General features: G+C 39.6%; 1 protein-coding gene across 1 annotated transcript in view; it reads left to right on the top strand.

Annotated features, from left to right (window-relative positions):
* Positions 1 to 16,410, top strand: part of PIBF1 (progesterone immunomodulatory binding factor 1) — a 797,165-nt gene that overhangs the window by 598,336 nt on the left and 182,419 nt on the right. Inside the window, exon 16 of the mRNA XM_086933412.1 lies at positions 10,361 to 10,445. Coding sequence (XP_086789538.1) covers positions 10,361 to 10,445 — 85 coding nt within the window. The remainder of the gene's footprint in view (positions 1 to 10,360; positions 10,446 to 16,410) is intronic.

Genomic DNA, 16,410 nt, shown 5'->3' with positions numbered 1-16,410 from the left:
CGGTATTTTCTGTGCTTGAAGTTGTCAGCACCTCAAACATACCTAATTAGCATTCCGACGTAGTGACATTTATTACATAAATATAACTTGAAACCTGGATGTTTTGTCTCACCCCGCTGTCATCACCTTTACTCCCACTCAACTCCGCTGTGCATTATCCCACCCACCACTCGTCGTCTTAATGCGTAAAGTGTTAAGGTTTCTAGCTCGGAACAGCTTACAGGCAAGAGGCAAAACATTTTGTCTAAATTGCGTTACAGGTGGAATTCTAGAGCTAGCAACAGCAGGGGCGTCTCCACATCACGTGAACCTGACCTCTGATGATCTTGTATCCTAGAAAGATACTTTCTTTTTGGAAGCAGCACATTATTTCAATTCACCTATATTGTTTTGACTTTAATTTAAATATAATCAGTGTGGCTCCAATCAGGAATAAACACCTGTTGAAAAGGCTAGGTAACTTAGTGAACTTGAATGACAGACTTTGAGACTCCTATTAAAGCAGCAGTTTGTCATGACCATGTTCCATGGGAAAACCTTATAAAAAGTGATAGAATAAAGGCTAAGGGCCTGATTTACTGTTTGACAGACGGTGCGTCATGGTGGCGGAGGACAATACCTCTGCTATCCTGACAGACAACCATCTGTCGGGTCAGCGATCTTCTCTGTAAATCGAAAGTAACTGCCGTCATTGCAGTTCGTTTCAGTGTACAAAAAGTTTGGTGAACGCCCTTTGTCTTTATTGATGTCTATTCATCAGACTTTAACATTTTTAGTTTTTTCGAAAGAAACTCCCAAAGTGGGGATTAGTTTCTGAGAAACAAAAAACTAATGATACACACACCCTGGGAGTTTTCGCCCATATCAGTGGGGTGGTGTTTTCTATCCCTCACTGCCAGGTTTTCCGTATGGTGACGGACAGGAAAAAATCTGTTTACACTGTTCACCTTAAATAAGGGAGGTGGTGTATTGTCCTTCCTCCGCCAGCACTCTACTGTGTCAAGTTGTTGGAAGAAGTTTTTAGTCAACGGAGCCAACGTGTGCTTAATCGACTAAAAACGTAAGGTCCGCTTGTCTCAAAATTAGGAGGGCAGACCACAGGTTTGGAGGGCAGTTTACTCAGTCACCACATCCTCCATCGGGTACCCAATGTACCAAACTCTAAATTGGGAACGAAGTTTAAAGTGCCTTAACATGAATGTTAACCATGCAGAAGCAATATTCACATTTTTAGAAGTCTTGAAGTTTAAGATTTCAGAAGCCTTCTCGGACCTGGGCGAAGTGACCCCTAAGAAGAATCCATGAAGAAAAGTCAGGGAATATTGTTTGTTTATTAAATGCGTATTCCAAAACATTGAGAGGACAGTTTAATGTTTCTGAGGCTCTCTACGTATTACTCCAGGCTTTCAGGCTTTGCAGTGATTCATTGACATTTGAAGAAAGCAAGTAAAGGATTCTCTGTGACCTGTAGATAGAAATGACTATAATTCTTTCTTCTTTTAATACCATTTAAGTCCACTACATAAATATGTCTGCTCCTCTTTGTGAAGTTTAACATCCCATCTGTCTTTGGATAGTGTGTCAAAGACTTGGCATTCCCTAGTGCCTGTCCTTTTTCGTTTTGGAACCTACCAATTTCTTGAGGGCCTCCTCCGGGGCATCTGATTCTTCTACAGTGACCTAAAACATTGAATGTCCCACTGAAAAAAACCTGAGCTAGAAAGAAAGTTTACATTGCTTACCTGTGGGCAATGCAGGGATAGGACTAGGTCTCTGGCAGAGGGGAATGGGAGAGCATAACTGGTCTGCCAGGGTCAGGACCTGACTTAGTAGTGAAGAGTTTCATGTGCAGTTGGCGAGAGCAGGGAGGACTTGTTATTGACAGTTCTTCTGCTTGGTTCGGACATTGGTCAGTGCTTTGGTAGTTGAGAGCACATGGGTCTGGAGACCTGCCTGTGCTGCAGTATTTGTGAAGAGCTTGAGGCTTCAGGGGGCTATTTTCATTGCTTGGCTGTAAGAGGTGTGACGTTTCAGGGAAAGTCTAGCACAGTAAAGATGTGTAGCACAAGGACCTTGCCTTGAGATCATGTCCATTACCACTGTAGCTTAAGTGGTGAAGTCTTTGTGGAACTTCTTCACTTTCAGTGGACTACTCCCAAAAGGAATGTTGCAATTAAAGGATTCTAGAATCTCTTATGACTTCTATTAAATCCTTTGTCTGTCAAAAGTTTATTTATGAACTCTGATAAAGCACATCTCCTAACTTAGAGACTCATTCTAAGTCCCATTTCCCATATCCATCGATTTTTGACACTTCTTCTTAGATTCACCCCATCCACATTTTATTTTCTCAGTTAAGTTTGCCCTTCCTCCATCCAGTCATGTGTACTGCTGCTTTCCAAGCTCTGAACACTGACGGGTTATAACCTAATGGAAGATAGATTGGGTTGAAAGTGAAGGTGAGCTTCTGAGAAGAGTGTGAGGGATAAGCCGAAGTGAGCCATTTAAAGGTAGGAGAAGGTTAGCTTGTAGAGTGTTTTGAATTAAAGTGTGAATTTATCAATGATGACCTTTCTAACACCAGTTTTGTGAATGTGTGGTAATATGACATGGTGTATCCATCAGGCATATATTATGTGAACATAGCACAGCAGTGGGTTTGAATCTGGTCTTCAATAAAGTGAATGTCAAGGATGTTGTGCATAATGGACTGATGTATAGTAAATTCCATGGCCAGGAGTATGGTGCTGATGAGCAAGAGTGAGAGAGATAGACCGGTAATGGATGAGTGGCATTGGGATGGTGGTCATCATTCTCGATTGAAATGAGTTTGTGGTTTATGGCCTTTTGTACTTTTTTGGGTGTGAATGCAAGTGGAAGTGCAAGTGAAAGGGTGGTTTGTTTGGGGTGGATGTGGGTTACGTCTAAAGGGACAGAGTTTGACCTAAATTCTGATAGGATGGGTAATGCCTGGCATTACATTTTGGAACAAGTGAGTAATTACCAGGAGAAACGGACAAATAATTACTAATTCTCCTCCCTGAGTAATTCCTCATTCTGCAGGGGAAAATTCAAGGTTCCACTTGTTATGCCTGGTAACTCTGCTGCGCCCCGGAGTTGTCTGTACCTTGGTATCAATAACTTCACTGGTGTTGCTTTACCAGTTGATTTCCGAGTACCTTGTAAAGAGGGTGATGGTATATTACTTTTGCTAGTGCGCTTGCTGAGGTCCAGTTCAGAGGCCATTTTTAATTCAAATAGGGCCAAACAAAGAAGTCTCCCCAGAAAATCCCCTTTGCCTTGGGTGCTCTTTGATGTAGGGCATCAGGCGGAATATCCCATGGTGGAAGTGATAAGAATATGACATCCGTAACATGAGTACAGTCATGCCACAATGAAATTGTCAATGGGTCTACCTAGTGGTAATGTGAGGAGATTAGCCATCTTTGCTTAAGTAACCAGACACAAAAAAGCAGCATTTGAAATTCTGCCTAGGAGGCTCATGTTATATGCAGGCTAGGCTCCTGAATTGGCTAAAAGATAATTTTAAAAAAATAGACGACACGGCCAGATTATAGCGCTTTAATTAGTTACTCTACCCATACTGCACAGCAGCCGCTCTGCTCTTCAAAATGACAAAAAATATTGACAAAGCCAAAAGGAGCTTCATAGGCGAGACCTATTGGCTGTGCCAATTCTTGTTTGGCTGGTTGTAAGCCTATTTTATGGCCTGCTGGGCTAGTTTTTATTAATGTTAATTTCCCTGGCATGAACACATACATTGCTTGCAGCAAGCTAAAATCCATGCAGTCTTCCCTACCTTACAAAACGCTTTTTACAGCCCGTCTAAACAAGTTTAAAAATCTGCAAACATGGGCCATTTGTCTAGCTTTCTAATTCACTAAGGAAGGCCACTAAGGTGTAGCAAGGTTAGGTGGTACCTGGTGCGGAAAATTATCTGGTCACCCCCGGCTTGACAAAATGGCAAACATATATGTTTAAAACACATATTTTTGCCATTTTGTCACCCCCCTCAGTGATGACACCCGGGGCAGCCCGCAACCACCGCACCCCTTTCCTACGCCACTATCAAAATTTGGTGCGCGGACCGATTTTGTGTCCCAGTCCAACCCTTCCAGCTACCACGAACTCGCTTGCTTTAAATACTAAGTTATAAAGGACATTGCTTGAGCCAACTGGAGCGTAGGACTAAGTAAAATAGGCAATAAATATTCTGAAAATATGTATCTTAATGAATGCTTGCTGAAGACGGAGAAACTTTCCTTGAGGTGTATGTACTTTAAAAATTGCAATTCAATGCAAAGTTTACCGTCGGAGTCCAAATTAAAACAGTATGTATAGATTATTTGGTTAAATTACTATACTGGGAGTGAAGCAAATTTAGAATTGTTTTCTTAATTATATTTTTCTTGGAACATCTTCTCTTTGTGCTTTGACATTTGAACTGATTGCTCATTTTGGGTGTTAACCATAAAATAAATGCCATTTAAATTACATCACTGTACAACCTTCAAATAGAACACAATTCACAATGTAAGTACATTCCACGGGTTTCTCTAACTGACAATTGTGTTGCATCTGTGAACACATTAAAAAATCTATGTATTTGTAAAATATTAATTAAGTCTGAAGTTTCAGCAACATTTTATGAGAAACCAATAACATTACAAAATAATATATGTGGCTTGGTAAACGCCCCAGCCTTCTCCAAAGACAATGTTGTTTTTGTAGCCTTACCTTTAATTTTGTAACTGCTTGTGAAATGTTATTTTCAGGCTTTGCGTCATAAGGAAATGAAAGAGGTTTGCTCGTCCCCAAATTAAAATTTGAAGAAAGCTTTTACACATAGAAGAGTTAAGATTAGAGATTGGCTCTTTTTGTTTTTTCTGAATAATTGCGTCTTGTGGTGCTGCTGTAAAGCATCCTTTTAGAGGCAGTGCATGCATGATTTAAATATTATGGGACCTATTGATCACCGAAAAGGGTTTTTGATGCGAATTTCTGTCAAAAAGGATTTTTAAAGACCAGTTTACCAGCATGCGCACCTCTAGCGTTTAGTCTCACATGATTATTTTTATTCATTATAAGCGTTGTCATCCTGGGATGAAGGTGGGCCTCACTGCCATACTCATAGGCAGGGCTTTAAGTGGGATGAAAAAACTGCAGGGGTCTCTCAAAGGGGCGTGGCCTATGTAATTAAGGGTGTTGCTTACTAACACACAGGATAAAAATCTGTGCTTAGCATAGTTTGCCGCCCGACTTGTATTTAGCTGTTTCTGTCATTGCATCCAGATATATGATACAACAAGTAACATCTTACCTACAACAAGTCAGGACTATTGGCTTTGTCAATGGTTGTTAGTTGCATAAGATAAATAAACAGCAACTATGGCTTGTATATAAGATTGAAAAAGCTTCCACTTAAAGCCCTGGTGACATCAGACGATGTTGCTGCTCCTGCGTTTCAAAAAGAGAAGGGAAATCCAGAGAGAAAATGACTCTCGTTATAGGATTTCCCTTCCCCTACAACGCTCACGTGGCATGACGTCATGCCGTAATTACTCCACTAGTGACAAGCGAGCAGTGTGAGCAGCGCACATCAGTGTGCCTGCTGTCACTGCAGTCCGAGAAAAAAAGGACCACCTGTGCCAGGACACAAAACAGAGCCTGATAGAGATCCGTTTCAAGGCCCCCTTTAAAAAACTGACGATGCTCAGCACCGGCGAGACCCGTCCCACTTAAAGCCCTACTCATAGATGTGGTAAATTGTCACTACATGCACAGTGCGGGAGTGTCTGGCGATTTGTGATTTTAAAATGGTTGGTTACCCCTCGTGGATCGTCGACTGTCCCTTCACCCAGACTTTGGGTTGGAGTCCGCACCGGGACTTGGACAGCAGGTCACCCATCTAACATTATACTTTCATACTCTGCGTACCAAGTTTGTATCCTAATTATGTACGAACATGGACCCTTTGGGCAACCCCGAAACACTGTCACTGATAAATGTGTTGTACTCTGGCACAAATACCCCATTACTTGGCTGTTATATTAGCATCTAGCTCGTGGACGTCAATGGTTTCCTCAGTGAATCACTCCTTAATTTCCTTTATTTTCTTTAATTTTTGCTTGTTGTATTGTTAATGCTGTGCTCTGAATGTTGCATTCGAACTTTTGTGAGTTACTTTCTGTTATTGTAGAATCTACAGGTCATCACCTGATCCTACGAATGTTTCCTGCTTACTATGTATCTTGATATACTATCATATCGTTGTCACCTTTGTTTTGTTCTGTTTTGGAAGACTCAGTACAATCTTTGTGAAATCAAAAAATGCTTAGTTATTTGCTGTTTTTTGCGTTTCAAGCACTTGATGTGTTTTTTTAACGATTAAGAAATGATAAACAAGTTAAGTCCTCTTTTAGGCTAATTTTGTTACATGGGGGCAATTAGGAGGCTTTAGACCCTCTTTTTTTAGTCAGCTATTCCTCCCATTTATAAAATCCGGCACTCAGAGGGATTTTTAGGCTAGTTATGCGCCTTACATTGATTGCATAACCAATAATGTTAAAGGAGTTTTCGTTAATTTGGTATGTGGTCATTCTTGCACTATCACGTGTGTGGGGTTGCAACTGTCTCACCGTTAGGACTCTTTTGTTTTACTCATCACACCTCTTGGGATGCAAAGACTTGTGAATTGTGATAAGAAAACTGCAATTTCCTCACACGTTCCAGATTAATTTACTGAAGACATTGTCTTTAAAACAGATCAAGACGTTCAGTTAAAATTTGAAGACAATTGACACCCTAGTACAGCAAATAAAGAACAGCTTGCCTTAAGCAGTTTAGTCATCAGGCATCTCCTAAGTCTAGGCCCTTCCCAATAATAAAATAATTAACTAAAAGTAATTTTCCTCGTGCGCTCGGCTTCTGTGGCTTTTATAGAGGCTTTATGGAAAGAACATGACTCAGCTACCCTAAGCAGAATCCTTGCCATGAGCTGCATTGGTTCAGTTGTATATGTTCTAGAGAGAATTCATTTTAGGAAGTGTTTTTAGTAGGAAAATTCTAAATATATAAATAATTATTTTGTGGAATGCAGAGCAGAACCTGATTATGCCAGAGAGTTGAACATACGCAGCGATCATGGCTAATACACAGGTCACATTAATACATTTTATCTGCTAAATAACACAATTGAAGAAGAAAGTGCTCGATAGAGTAAAGCATATCGCCCTACCCTTGAAACAACTTAACTGACTGTCTGCACAGTGACACGTGAAACCTGCGTACACTAGGCACACTTGGAACATTTGATCCAGCCTATGCTACCGCATTCAAAGATAGAAACACAGTGTAAAGTCCCTTAACATTTTGGAACCCTTGCTATGGGAAAATAAGTGTCCCAGACCCGAGGTCTCAACAGAATCCGTAATGATTGAGAAAAGCTTTAAAACGTTAATCATGAGTCCTTTGTCTGCAAACAAGATCGCAACAGCACCCTTTTCGGCCGAACGACATTGAAGGGACCACTCTGTATCATCCATTGTGCAGACATCATTCCATCCTTAAGCTGCAAGCAGCCCGTTAAGGAGATTCTAGGGCGCACTCCACAGCTTGCATCTTTCACCTTGATACCTTGGGTGTGAATTAAAACTCACCACCTCTGAACTGTTCTGAAAAGTGCTGCTCCAAAAGTAGTAAAGCAACATCAAGACTGCATGCCCCTCTTTACGCAGTACCGAAATAATAAATACACCCAAGAATGGACTCTCTCACTGGAGTAGAGGTGGGCTGCAGGAGGAATTTATATCTGCAGGTGCAGGAGAGCTTGAGTGCTGACTGAATAGTGCGTATAGCTTCAATCCCAAAGGGGGAGGTAAAAGTTTAAACGTGGGCTTGCTCAACCTCCACTATATAATGCCATTTACATCAAAAGTGAGTAACCATGACTTACTGGGGTATTTCTTTCTTCATGAACCCCACTTTCGCAGCCCTATTGGTTTGTTTTAACGACTCTCACCCACTGGGTTATTTATTCACTGGCTTTCTTCATCATTGAGTCCTTGCCACAGATATAAAAAGTATATCTGGAAGGGCTCAGCCTACTTTTATGAAAAAGGTTCGGGGATCTTGATATTAAAATTGTCTCAGGATGCATGTTAGAAATGGGATTTCTGGTTGGCTGAGGTGTGCACCCAGACCAGGCAGTAACCACCACTCTAGTCAGGGTAAGCTAGATACACACTAAAAGATAGCCTATGCTCACCCTCTAATAGCTTGCCACAGAGCAGTCGGGGTTATCTAAAGAGTCCAAGCATAAAGTATTTATACAACACACACACATCGCAACACTCTGAATACACCACAAAAAGACTCAACACAGATTTATAAAAGTTGATTATTACATTATAAACAAAACATAACGAAAAAGACCAAACTCCAATGTATAGAAGTTGAGATATTGAATTTTAAAGGAAAAAATGCAGTAAAGCACTTAGAAGCAAGGAGTGCTAGATAGGTAACTTTAGGTTGGGCTGGAATAGGGCAGCGTCAAAGTTCAGGCTGACCGCAATAGAGCGCAGGCAGGCTACTGGACACACGCAGGCCCCAGTGAACAAATTACTTTTCCTGGTAGCAAATAGCAAGATGCTTCGATCGTCTCCACGCAGTGTAGGTGATGCGTCAGTTCCGAAGATGGGTGCCAGAATCATGAGGCGTCAAGCAATGCACTGTATTCAGCCATGCATGCGAGGGGGTGTGTTGATCTCACCAAGCTGCAGAAGCGGCGATACGCTGTCTGGTGCTTCGATCTCTGGAGGCAAAGCGCTGGTGCCTTTGCCATGCATCGATTCTACTCCTGCAACCGGGTCAATGCACTGCTTCTCTTACACACAGCCAGGAGATGCATCGAAATGCGTGTTGCAGGTATCTGGGCCACATTCAGTGAGCCAGGCACAGGAACAGGTTGTAGAGACTTTGATATCCCTGAGTTTTAGGCAGCTGGAGGCAAGCGAAGAACCCCTTCGAGATCGCTTGGAAGGAAGGCAGAGTCCTGCTCTCCTTCAGCATAGTCAGAGAGCAGCTGGCAGCAGGGCAACAAACAGAAAAGCAGGCCTTCCACATCAGCAATTCAGTTGAGTCCTTTAGGCAGCACAACCGTTCTTCTGGCAGAACTTCCGTTACAAGTCCAGTAGTGTCTGGTTTTAGGGGGTTAGAGTCTTAGCACTTGTACCCAAAAGTGCCTCTGATGTGGGGGTGACTTCAAAGCAGAGTCACAGTTCCGGGTTGAATAATCATCATTCTTTAGCTCACTTCACCACCCCAGTTCAGTCCTAGCCATTTGCAAATCAGTCTTCACCCTGTTCCTCATGGGAATAGTCCAGCCTGAACTACCAAGCCAGGTCTTCCCTGGACCGGAAACAAGCGTTCTGAGACCAGTTTCGCGGTAACACCCCTCATCAGCCAGGCTAGCTTCAGTCCAGGGGCAAAGTGAGCAAGGGACCCACGGCTGAGTCTGAACTGGGGTGGTGAAGTGAGCTTAAGAACGATGATGGATTCAATCCAGATCTGTGACTGGGGGTGAGTGTAAAGTTTCAGCGCTCCGTCCATTGTCTCCTTGTGTTTGCTTTGTCTGCCATTAGTTGGCAGGATATGCCTAGACGAGGGTACCTTGCTCACTTTGCCACTGTTGCGCTTCCACTGCCCTTTCTTGTTGAGCATTATTTGTCAGTAACCCTCGCAGTGACTATTCTGCCGGCCCTGCTCTGCAGCTGCCCATGCAACAATGGTTATGCCTCATTTGCCTTTCATGCTCGGATTTCTAGAACCTGAGTCCATTCCACTGAGGACTGTAAGAGACCCTTACATTTCAATGTAAACATACATTTTAGATTGCAGTCCGATTATTTTAGATTAAAATAAATGTATCCTTTTTGACAACAGATAGATCCTCAAAATGTATAATTGCGATCATTCAAAAATAATTTACAAATTTAAAATTACATTTCAAACACGTGGATGATTACCTAGCCCTACCTAGGTCATACCAGCGTCTCGGACAACTTAAGTGTAATAATAGAATGCTTGTTGGTTTTGCTGAAAAAGAATGGCTTGGCAGAAAGGAGGGGGTCTGCAGTGACCACTGCTGAACTATTCAGTAGCTGTTCACAGCAAATTGCTAATCCCACCCAGGATGGACAGGACTTTTAACCTTTACAACTCTGCAGATCCTATTTTAACTGTTACATGAAAAATACAGTAGTAATATTCCTGTTATATAATCCAGACTAAGAAGTGTTTAGTCTTGATTTTATTACATAAAATTGTTCTTTGCTTACAGCGAGTTAAATCAGGAAAAATCCACCCTACTGCGCATGAAAAATCAAATGGCGGCTGACTTGGAAAGACTGTTGAATCATCGTGAGGTAGGTTTGTTTTAAAGTCACCCCATAAAGTAATTTTGTGATATTCATAAATCTTTGTAGCTATGTGTTCTTGTCCATGTGTTAACTAGATTATATGTTGCTTTCTAAATCAATCAAAAATGATGAGGTGTTCAACTGCATTTGGAGAGTACACCAAAAAACCTCTATTAGTAGGTTAGTTGCCAAAGGGTTTTTAGAACTTTTGAAGAATGTTTTTGTCATGTGGAGATTAGAGCTTCATAGCTTGGAGCACATGAATAAGACGAGTACCCTTACTAATCAGCATTGTGAATAGGCGCAGGAACGCAGAGTTAATCCAGGTCCACCTGCTTGTAACTGTGTGTAGATTTTCCTAAATACTTAAAATCCAGACATAATTCTTGAATTATTCGTTTGTCTGCTCTGTGTTCTTTTTATAGAGAAATTGACTGGATAATTAAAATGTTATCATACATGTAAGTAAGAGCGTTAATACATTTCTGGTGTAGTTATACCAATATTGAATATAATTATTAACAATGAAAGTGACACTGGTGCTATTGCAATGTTCCATTGCAGCAACATTTCTTCTATTGAAGAGCTGTAAATTCATTTGCTACATTACAACCAGTCTAAAAAAATCAGACCTGGTAAATTTAAAGTAAAGTGAAATTTAAAGACTGTTATTTGATCCAGCGCTCCTAATAAAAAACTGTCTCACCAACGCTACTCATTTCCACAATACTCACCATTAATCATGAATCACTAACCAAGGCCCATAAACTAACAAGACAATTTTTTGAGCAACTGAATCATGTGACCTAATTAATCAGAACTATTCACAAATTATTTACAAATTTATATACAACTGCAGTTTATCCTTTTTTACCATAGTTTTAAAAACAAATGTCATTTAATTAAGTCACTTAAGGCGAATGGATCAACTAATGATAACTAGACCATGAATAAACAAGACCAGCTTGTCATTTCAAAATCTAATTTTTATTGACGTTAATTCAAAGAAAAAGCATTTTTATTAAAGAATCTTATTTTATTAGCAAGGTGAAAGCATCATTGTAAGGAAAAGACTCTTGGACTGACATATTAAAGACAAATTAGTTAGCATGAATTTTAAAACATAATATTAATTTCCATTCCCTAAATTCTATCTCTCTGTCTAAAAACCTTTCTCACCTAAAAGAATTATAAAGTCTGCTGTCCTTACGTGCACCAAAGAGTCCAACAGCACGTCTCGCCCTTCAGAAATCAGAAAACGAGGAGAGATTCCCTCCTCCCCATGAGCCAGGTTCTTTACCTTTCTATCTATCCAAAGTAACTAAATTCTGCATTCTTTTCCATAATATCAGACTCGTCATTGGCTGAGCCATGTCAGTCCACCAGCGTGACATATCCATCTCCAGACCGAGAACAGGCTTTTCTTTAGCCCTATTGTCCTCCTCGGCTTTCGAGTCATTTCGCTTCCTCAAAAATGTAGCTAAGTACGAGCTTCAGTTTGTGACTGCCTTGCCTTGGCAATCCTGCCGCTTCCTGTCCTTGGACAATCTCTCTATGAGCACATTATGCACAACTTATTGAACAGTATTTTCTGACAAAATTGTCGACGTGGTAAAACTTTCCACTTCTCGTGTGTGCAAGGCTCCTTTCTGGACAGGATTCGAAAACGCCATCTTTTATAGGCCTAAAGGCCTCTCACGGAACTAATATATAAACAAACACAAAACAGTAATTAATTAAAGAATTGAGACCCATTCTGTTACCCACCCTCTTTGTTAATTATTATCTCGTTAATTTATTTTACCTAGCCAAGCACATATAGCAGCATTTATATTAACTTTCTTCTTTTAGGCCACCAGGATTCTCCACAAACTTTTGCCAAAGAAATGACATAACAGAACATTAAGCACACACAAATAAGCACATGCCATTAATTAAACAGCCGCTTTTAATACTTGACAAAAACAATAGACGGGGTTAGTTTATTATTTTCACACACTTGCGATTGCAACATAGAGCATATAAGTTAGTCCCGCATGTTTTTCTGTATAAGTGCATTTTAAAACTAATGTTGATTAATCATTTCAACACATGTGCTTGTTAGTACAATTACGCTTATTATGGATGTTTAACTTTGCAAGTTTGAACGAAATTTCATTCATCTGCTCGCTCCATCAACTCCCTCATCTGGTGATTTCACAATCACCAAACCACACCCAAAAATTTCAGGAAAATTTTAATCTTACAAACATGTTTTGAACATTCACTGTATTAGTTTTTCTAAACCTTCGATTCAGCAGTTTGTCTACAACTCTCATATTGAACTCTACGAAACTCTTCTAGCTCTATTTCCTTTTCTCATTCTTTTCTGAGCTTATACATTTTTTTCTTTTACCTTACATATTTCTTTCTTTTGTGTATCGTGCAACTCATTTTTAACAAAAGTATCACTATGACTATGACTATTACAGGATAAAGTATTTTACCAATGATTGAACTACCAATCTCATGAAACCAGTTTCTGATTGCTGCAAATCTTTTGCTCAAACATTCTGAAAAACTATCATCTTCTAAAGGTTCTATCTCACTATGTAATTCGGTAATACTTTTGATATACTTCTCTATGTTCTGGCTCTTATCTGGAATATATGTACAGCAATGCTGGACATGTAGAATTCCACAAACTCCTCCTTCCTTAGCAAGCAGAATGTCTAGAGCAAGACGGTTCTGTATAACCATTGACCTCATAGCAATGAGTTCTGTATCAACTAATTGAAATCCACTTGCAGTATCTGTTGACAATCTGTCCACAATTGTAGACACTTTTCTGATTTTATTTGCATTCAGAGTTATTCCCACCATAGGTATAATTGCACCAAATAGGTCTCCCAAGATTTCTGAAAAACCTTCCCTCCTGAACCTATTCAGGTGTTTACCAATTTCAAATGAGCCTTCTGAATTTCTATCTATATGAAAAATCTTTGGAAAAACTAAACCAATATAACAGGTCCCATACCAATGGTCTGGGAGACTGAAGTAAGCTTTATTCCCACAAACAAAATAAATTCCAGGAAAAATTGGATCTTTGCCTCCTTTAAATCCCCAACCTCCTAAGATACGATAAGTATCTTCACATTGACTAGCACCCACAAAGTAATTATCAAATTGAGTATTATCTCTCCTAATGCACAATTTTCCGCTAACAGGTTTATCTATATGTAAAGCAACATTTTCATTTCTACCATTGAGCTTTTCATCCTCACTTTGCCAAAACTTAGATTTGGTTTGTTTCAGCATCTCATTCAGTTTATACATTGCTCTTCTCTCTTCAACCATGTTTAAGAGAGACTTTTCTTCCGTTCTCAATTTGCATGTTAATTGTTTCTAAAAGCGTACTCGTATGTGAGTTCATTAGTCACTATAAAAAAATCCCTCATCTGTTTTGCATGTTTTAGTTTATTAAGACTATTGTCAATCTTCAGGTTTCCAAAAATCTCATCATAATTAGAGTAATAATACTCCAAACGTCCAGTTTTATAAAATAAACTAGCTATTACACTACAAGTAATGCCATAAGTAAGAGGAAGCATATTATAGGTTACCCCCTCCGAAACAGAAGCAGGAAGTTTCACACAGATATAACAATCTTTTACATTCATCACCTTAACATATTCAGATAAAAGTCTAGAAAATGTATTACTAGAAAAATCACCATCAGATCTATCCTGATGGATCTCTGGTTTGTGCTCTATGACTCTATTAGTTTTACCTGCTACATCATGAATTACTTGTTTAGTCTCAACTTTACTAGTCATATTAGCTTTGTACATTTCTTTGTCAATTCCAAAAGGGAAAATGACAGCTAAAATTAACCAAACCAAAATGATTAAAATCATACAAATAGAAGACATTTTGCAACACCTTCTTAAAATAGAGCATCTCGAATTGTTATTAGAATTAGGCATCTTTTACTTGAGACAAGAGCCTTTCAGCAAAAACAAAACAAAAAAAATCTAACAATTTTAAAATCAAAATATACACCCCCCTTTTTTACTTTTTTTTTAAAAAAAAGAATCCTCTAACAGCTTTTCTTTGACCTTACGTTTTACAGCGATGTGTTTTTCCAGCTAACACAATTTCTTCGACCTTGTGTCACCTAACACAATTTCTTCGACCTTATGTCATTTAGAACCTTTAACTTTAAATGAAAACAAACTCAATCATTATCACTTGTGTCATCTATATCTTCCTGGCTACTGCTACTCACTTCCACTACTGGTGGAATAATTATGTAGGTCCATTCAGATGACTTATATTTTTGATTAGGCTTTAACACTCTCTTTGCTCTACTACTAATTACTTCTATTTTCTTTCCTGTTTGATTTTTCTTTTCTGATTCACTTCTCGGACTTTTCATTAACTTGTTCTTTTGATTTATTTACTAATTTAAATTTCAGGCTCTCATTCTCATCTGGCCAATTATCTCCTTTTCTTGAGAGTTTCTTCTTTGGCTCAGGCTGATTGCATTCAACTCTCCAGGCTCTTTTTCTTGATCTTCTCACATTGGTTTCATCATCACTTTAATCTGTTTCGCTTTCTGTAAGATCAGCTTTAGATTCAGGCACTTCTTTACTCGTCAGCTTCACTCTGTTAGGAACATCATCCCTATAGCTGGTACTTGGCAATTCGTCTTCTTTTTCTTCTTCAATTACTTCCAATCCACCAGTTTCAGAATTTTCGTTCCTTCTTCCAGAGCTTCCAGTCCGCTTTTCAATACTCTCCTGATCTTAATTCACTTCTTGATCAGACTCTTTTTCTGCCTCTTTTTCTAGCAGATCTTCATCATTTTCAGAGTCTACTATCACACTTTCTAGATCCCTTTCATTTGATGCCTGATTCACATCTGCATCTTCCAGATCTCGACTTTCTTGTCGATCTTTAATATCTGGATTTTCTTCAGGTTCTTCTTCAGAATCTGAATCAGTTTTTGTATCACCTTCTTCGTCAGGATTCTCAGGTGGTGGCACTCGAATGGTATGACTAGCATGAATCCATCTTTTTAGGCCTCTACACTTCACTGCATTTGTTGTGACTAATATCACCTGTCTTGCCTTCTGCCACCTGGGTACTAGACAATTTCGATGAACTTTTGTCCTCACCCAATCTCCTGGCAAAAGATCATGGGCCTGTTCTTTTTCCTTTGCAAGTACTTCAGTTCCTACCTGATGGAACACAGAAGTTACCACGTCAGAAAGTGTTTTGCAATAGTCCATAATTGCACTATCATTTATGCTAAGAACTTTACCAACTGGAACAAATGCTTGTCTCATTACTCTGCCCATGAGTATATCATGAGGACTTAAACCAGTTTTTCTATCTGGAGTACTTCTCAAAGACATCAAAACAAGTGGAAGTGCATCAGTCCACTTCATTCCTGTAGCCAAACACATTCTTGCAAGCCTATTCTTCATTGTACCATTGACTTGCTCAACAACACCTGATGCTTCTGGTCTGTAAGCACAAAGTAGCTTTTGTTTTATACCAAGTGCTTCACAAATCATTTGTAACCAAGTGTTTTCAAAATGTGTGCCACGGTCAGTTTCGACCGTCACTGGAAATCCAAACCTAGGTATGATTTCTCTCGAAAGCAATTTTGCCACAGTAACTGAATCATTGTGACCGGTTGGGAATACTTCCACCCATCTTGAAAACAGACAGATTATCACCAAAACATATCTTAATCTGTTATGGGGTGGCATATCACTAAAATCCATTTATGTAATGTAATGTAATGTAATTGCCCATTTATACCGCGCTACAATCGCTCCAGGGAGCATCTCGGCGTCAAACCTTATTTATACCTGGTAAAAGGACCACCCTCCCGTCCTATGGTTCCCAAGCTTACAACTGTTTTTCTGTTTGGATTGATCTGTTGACAGATCAAGCATCTCTGGCAAAAAGATTCTGCTAT

Source organism: Lissotriton vulgaris, chromosome 8 (assembly GCF_964263255.1).
Source record: "Lissotriton vulgaris chromosome 8, aLisVul1.2, whole genome shotgun sequence".
In the NCBI taxonomy this organism is placed as follows: Eukaryota; Metazoa; Chordata; class Amphibia; order Caudata; family Salamandridae; genus Lissotriton; species Lissotriton vulgaris.
Note: the sequence above shows the minus strand (reverse complement) of the source record. Positions and strands in the feature narration are given on the sequence as shown.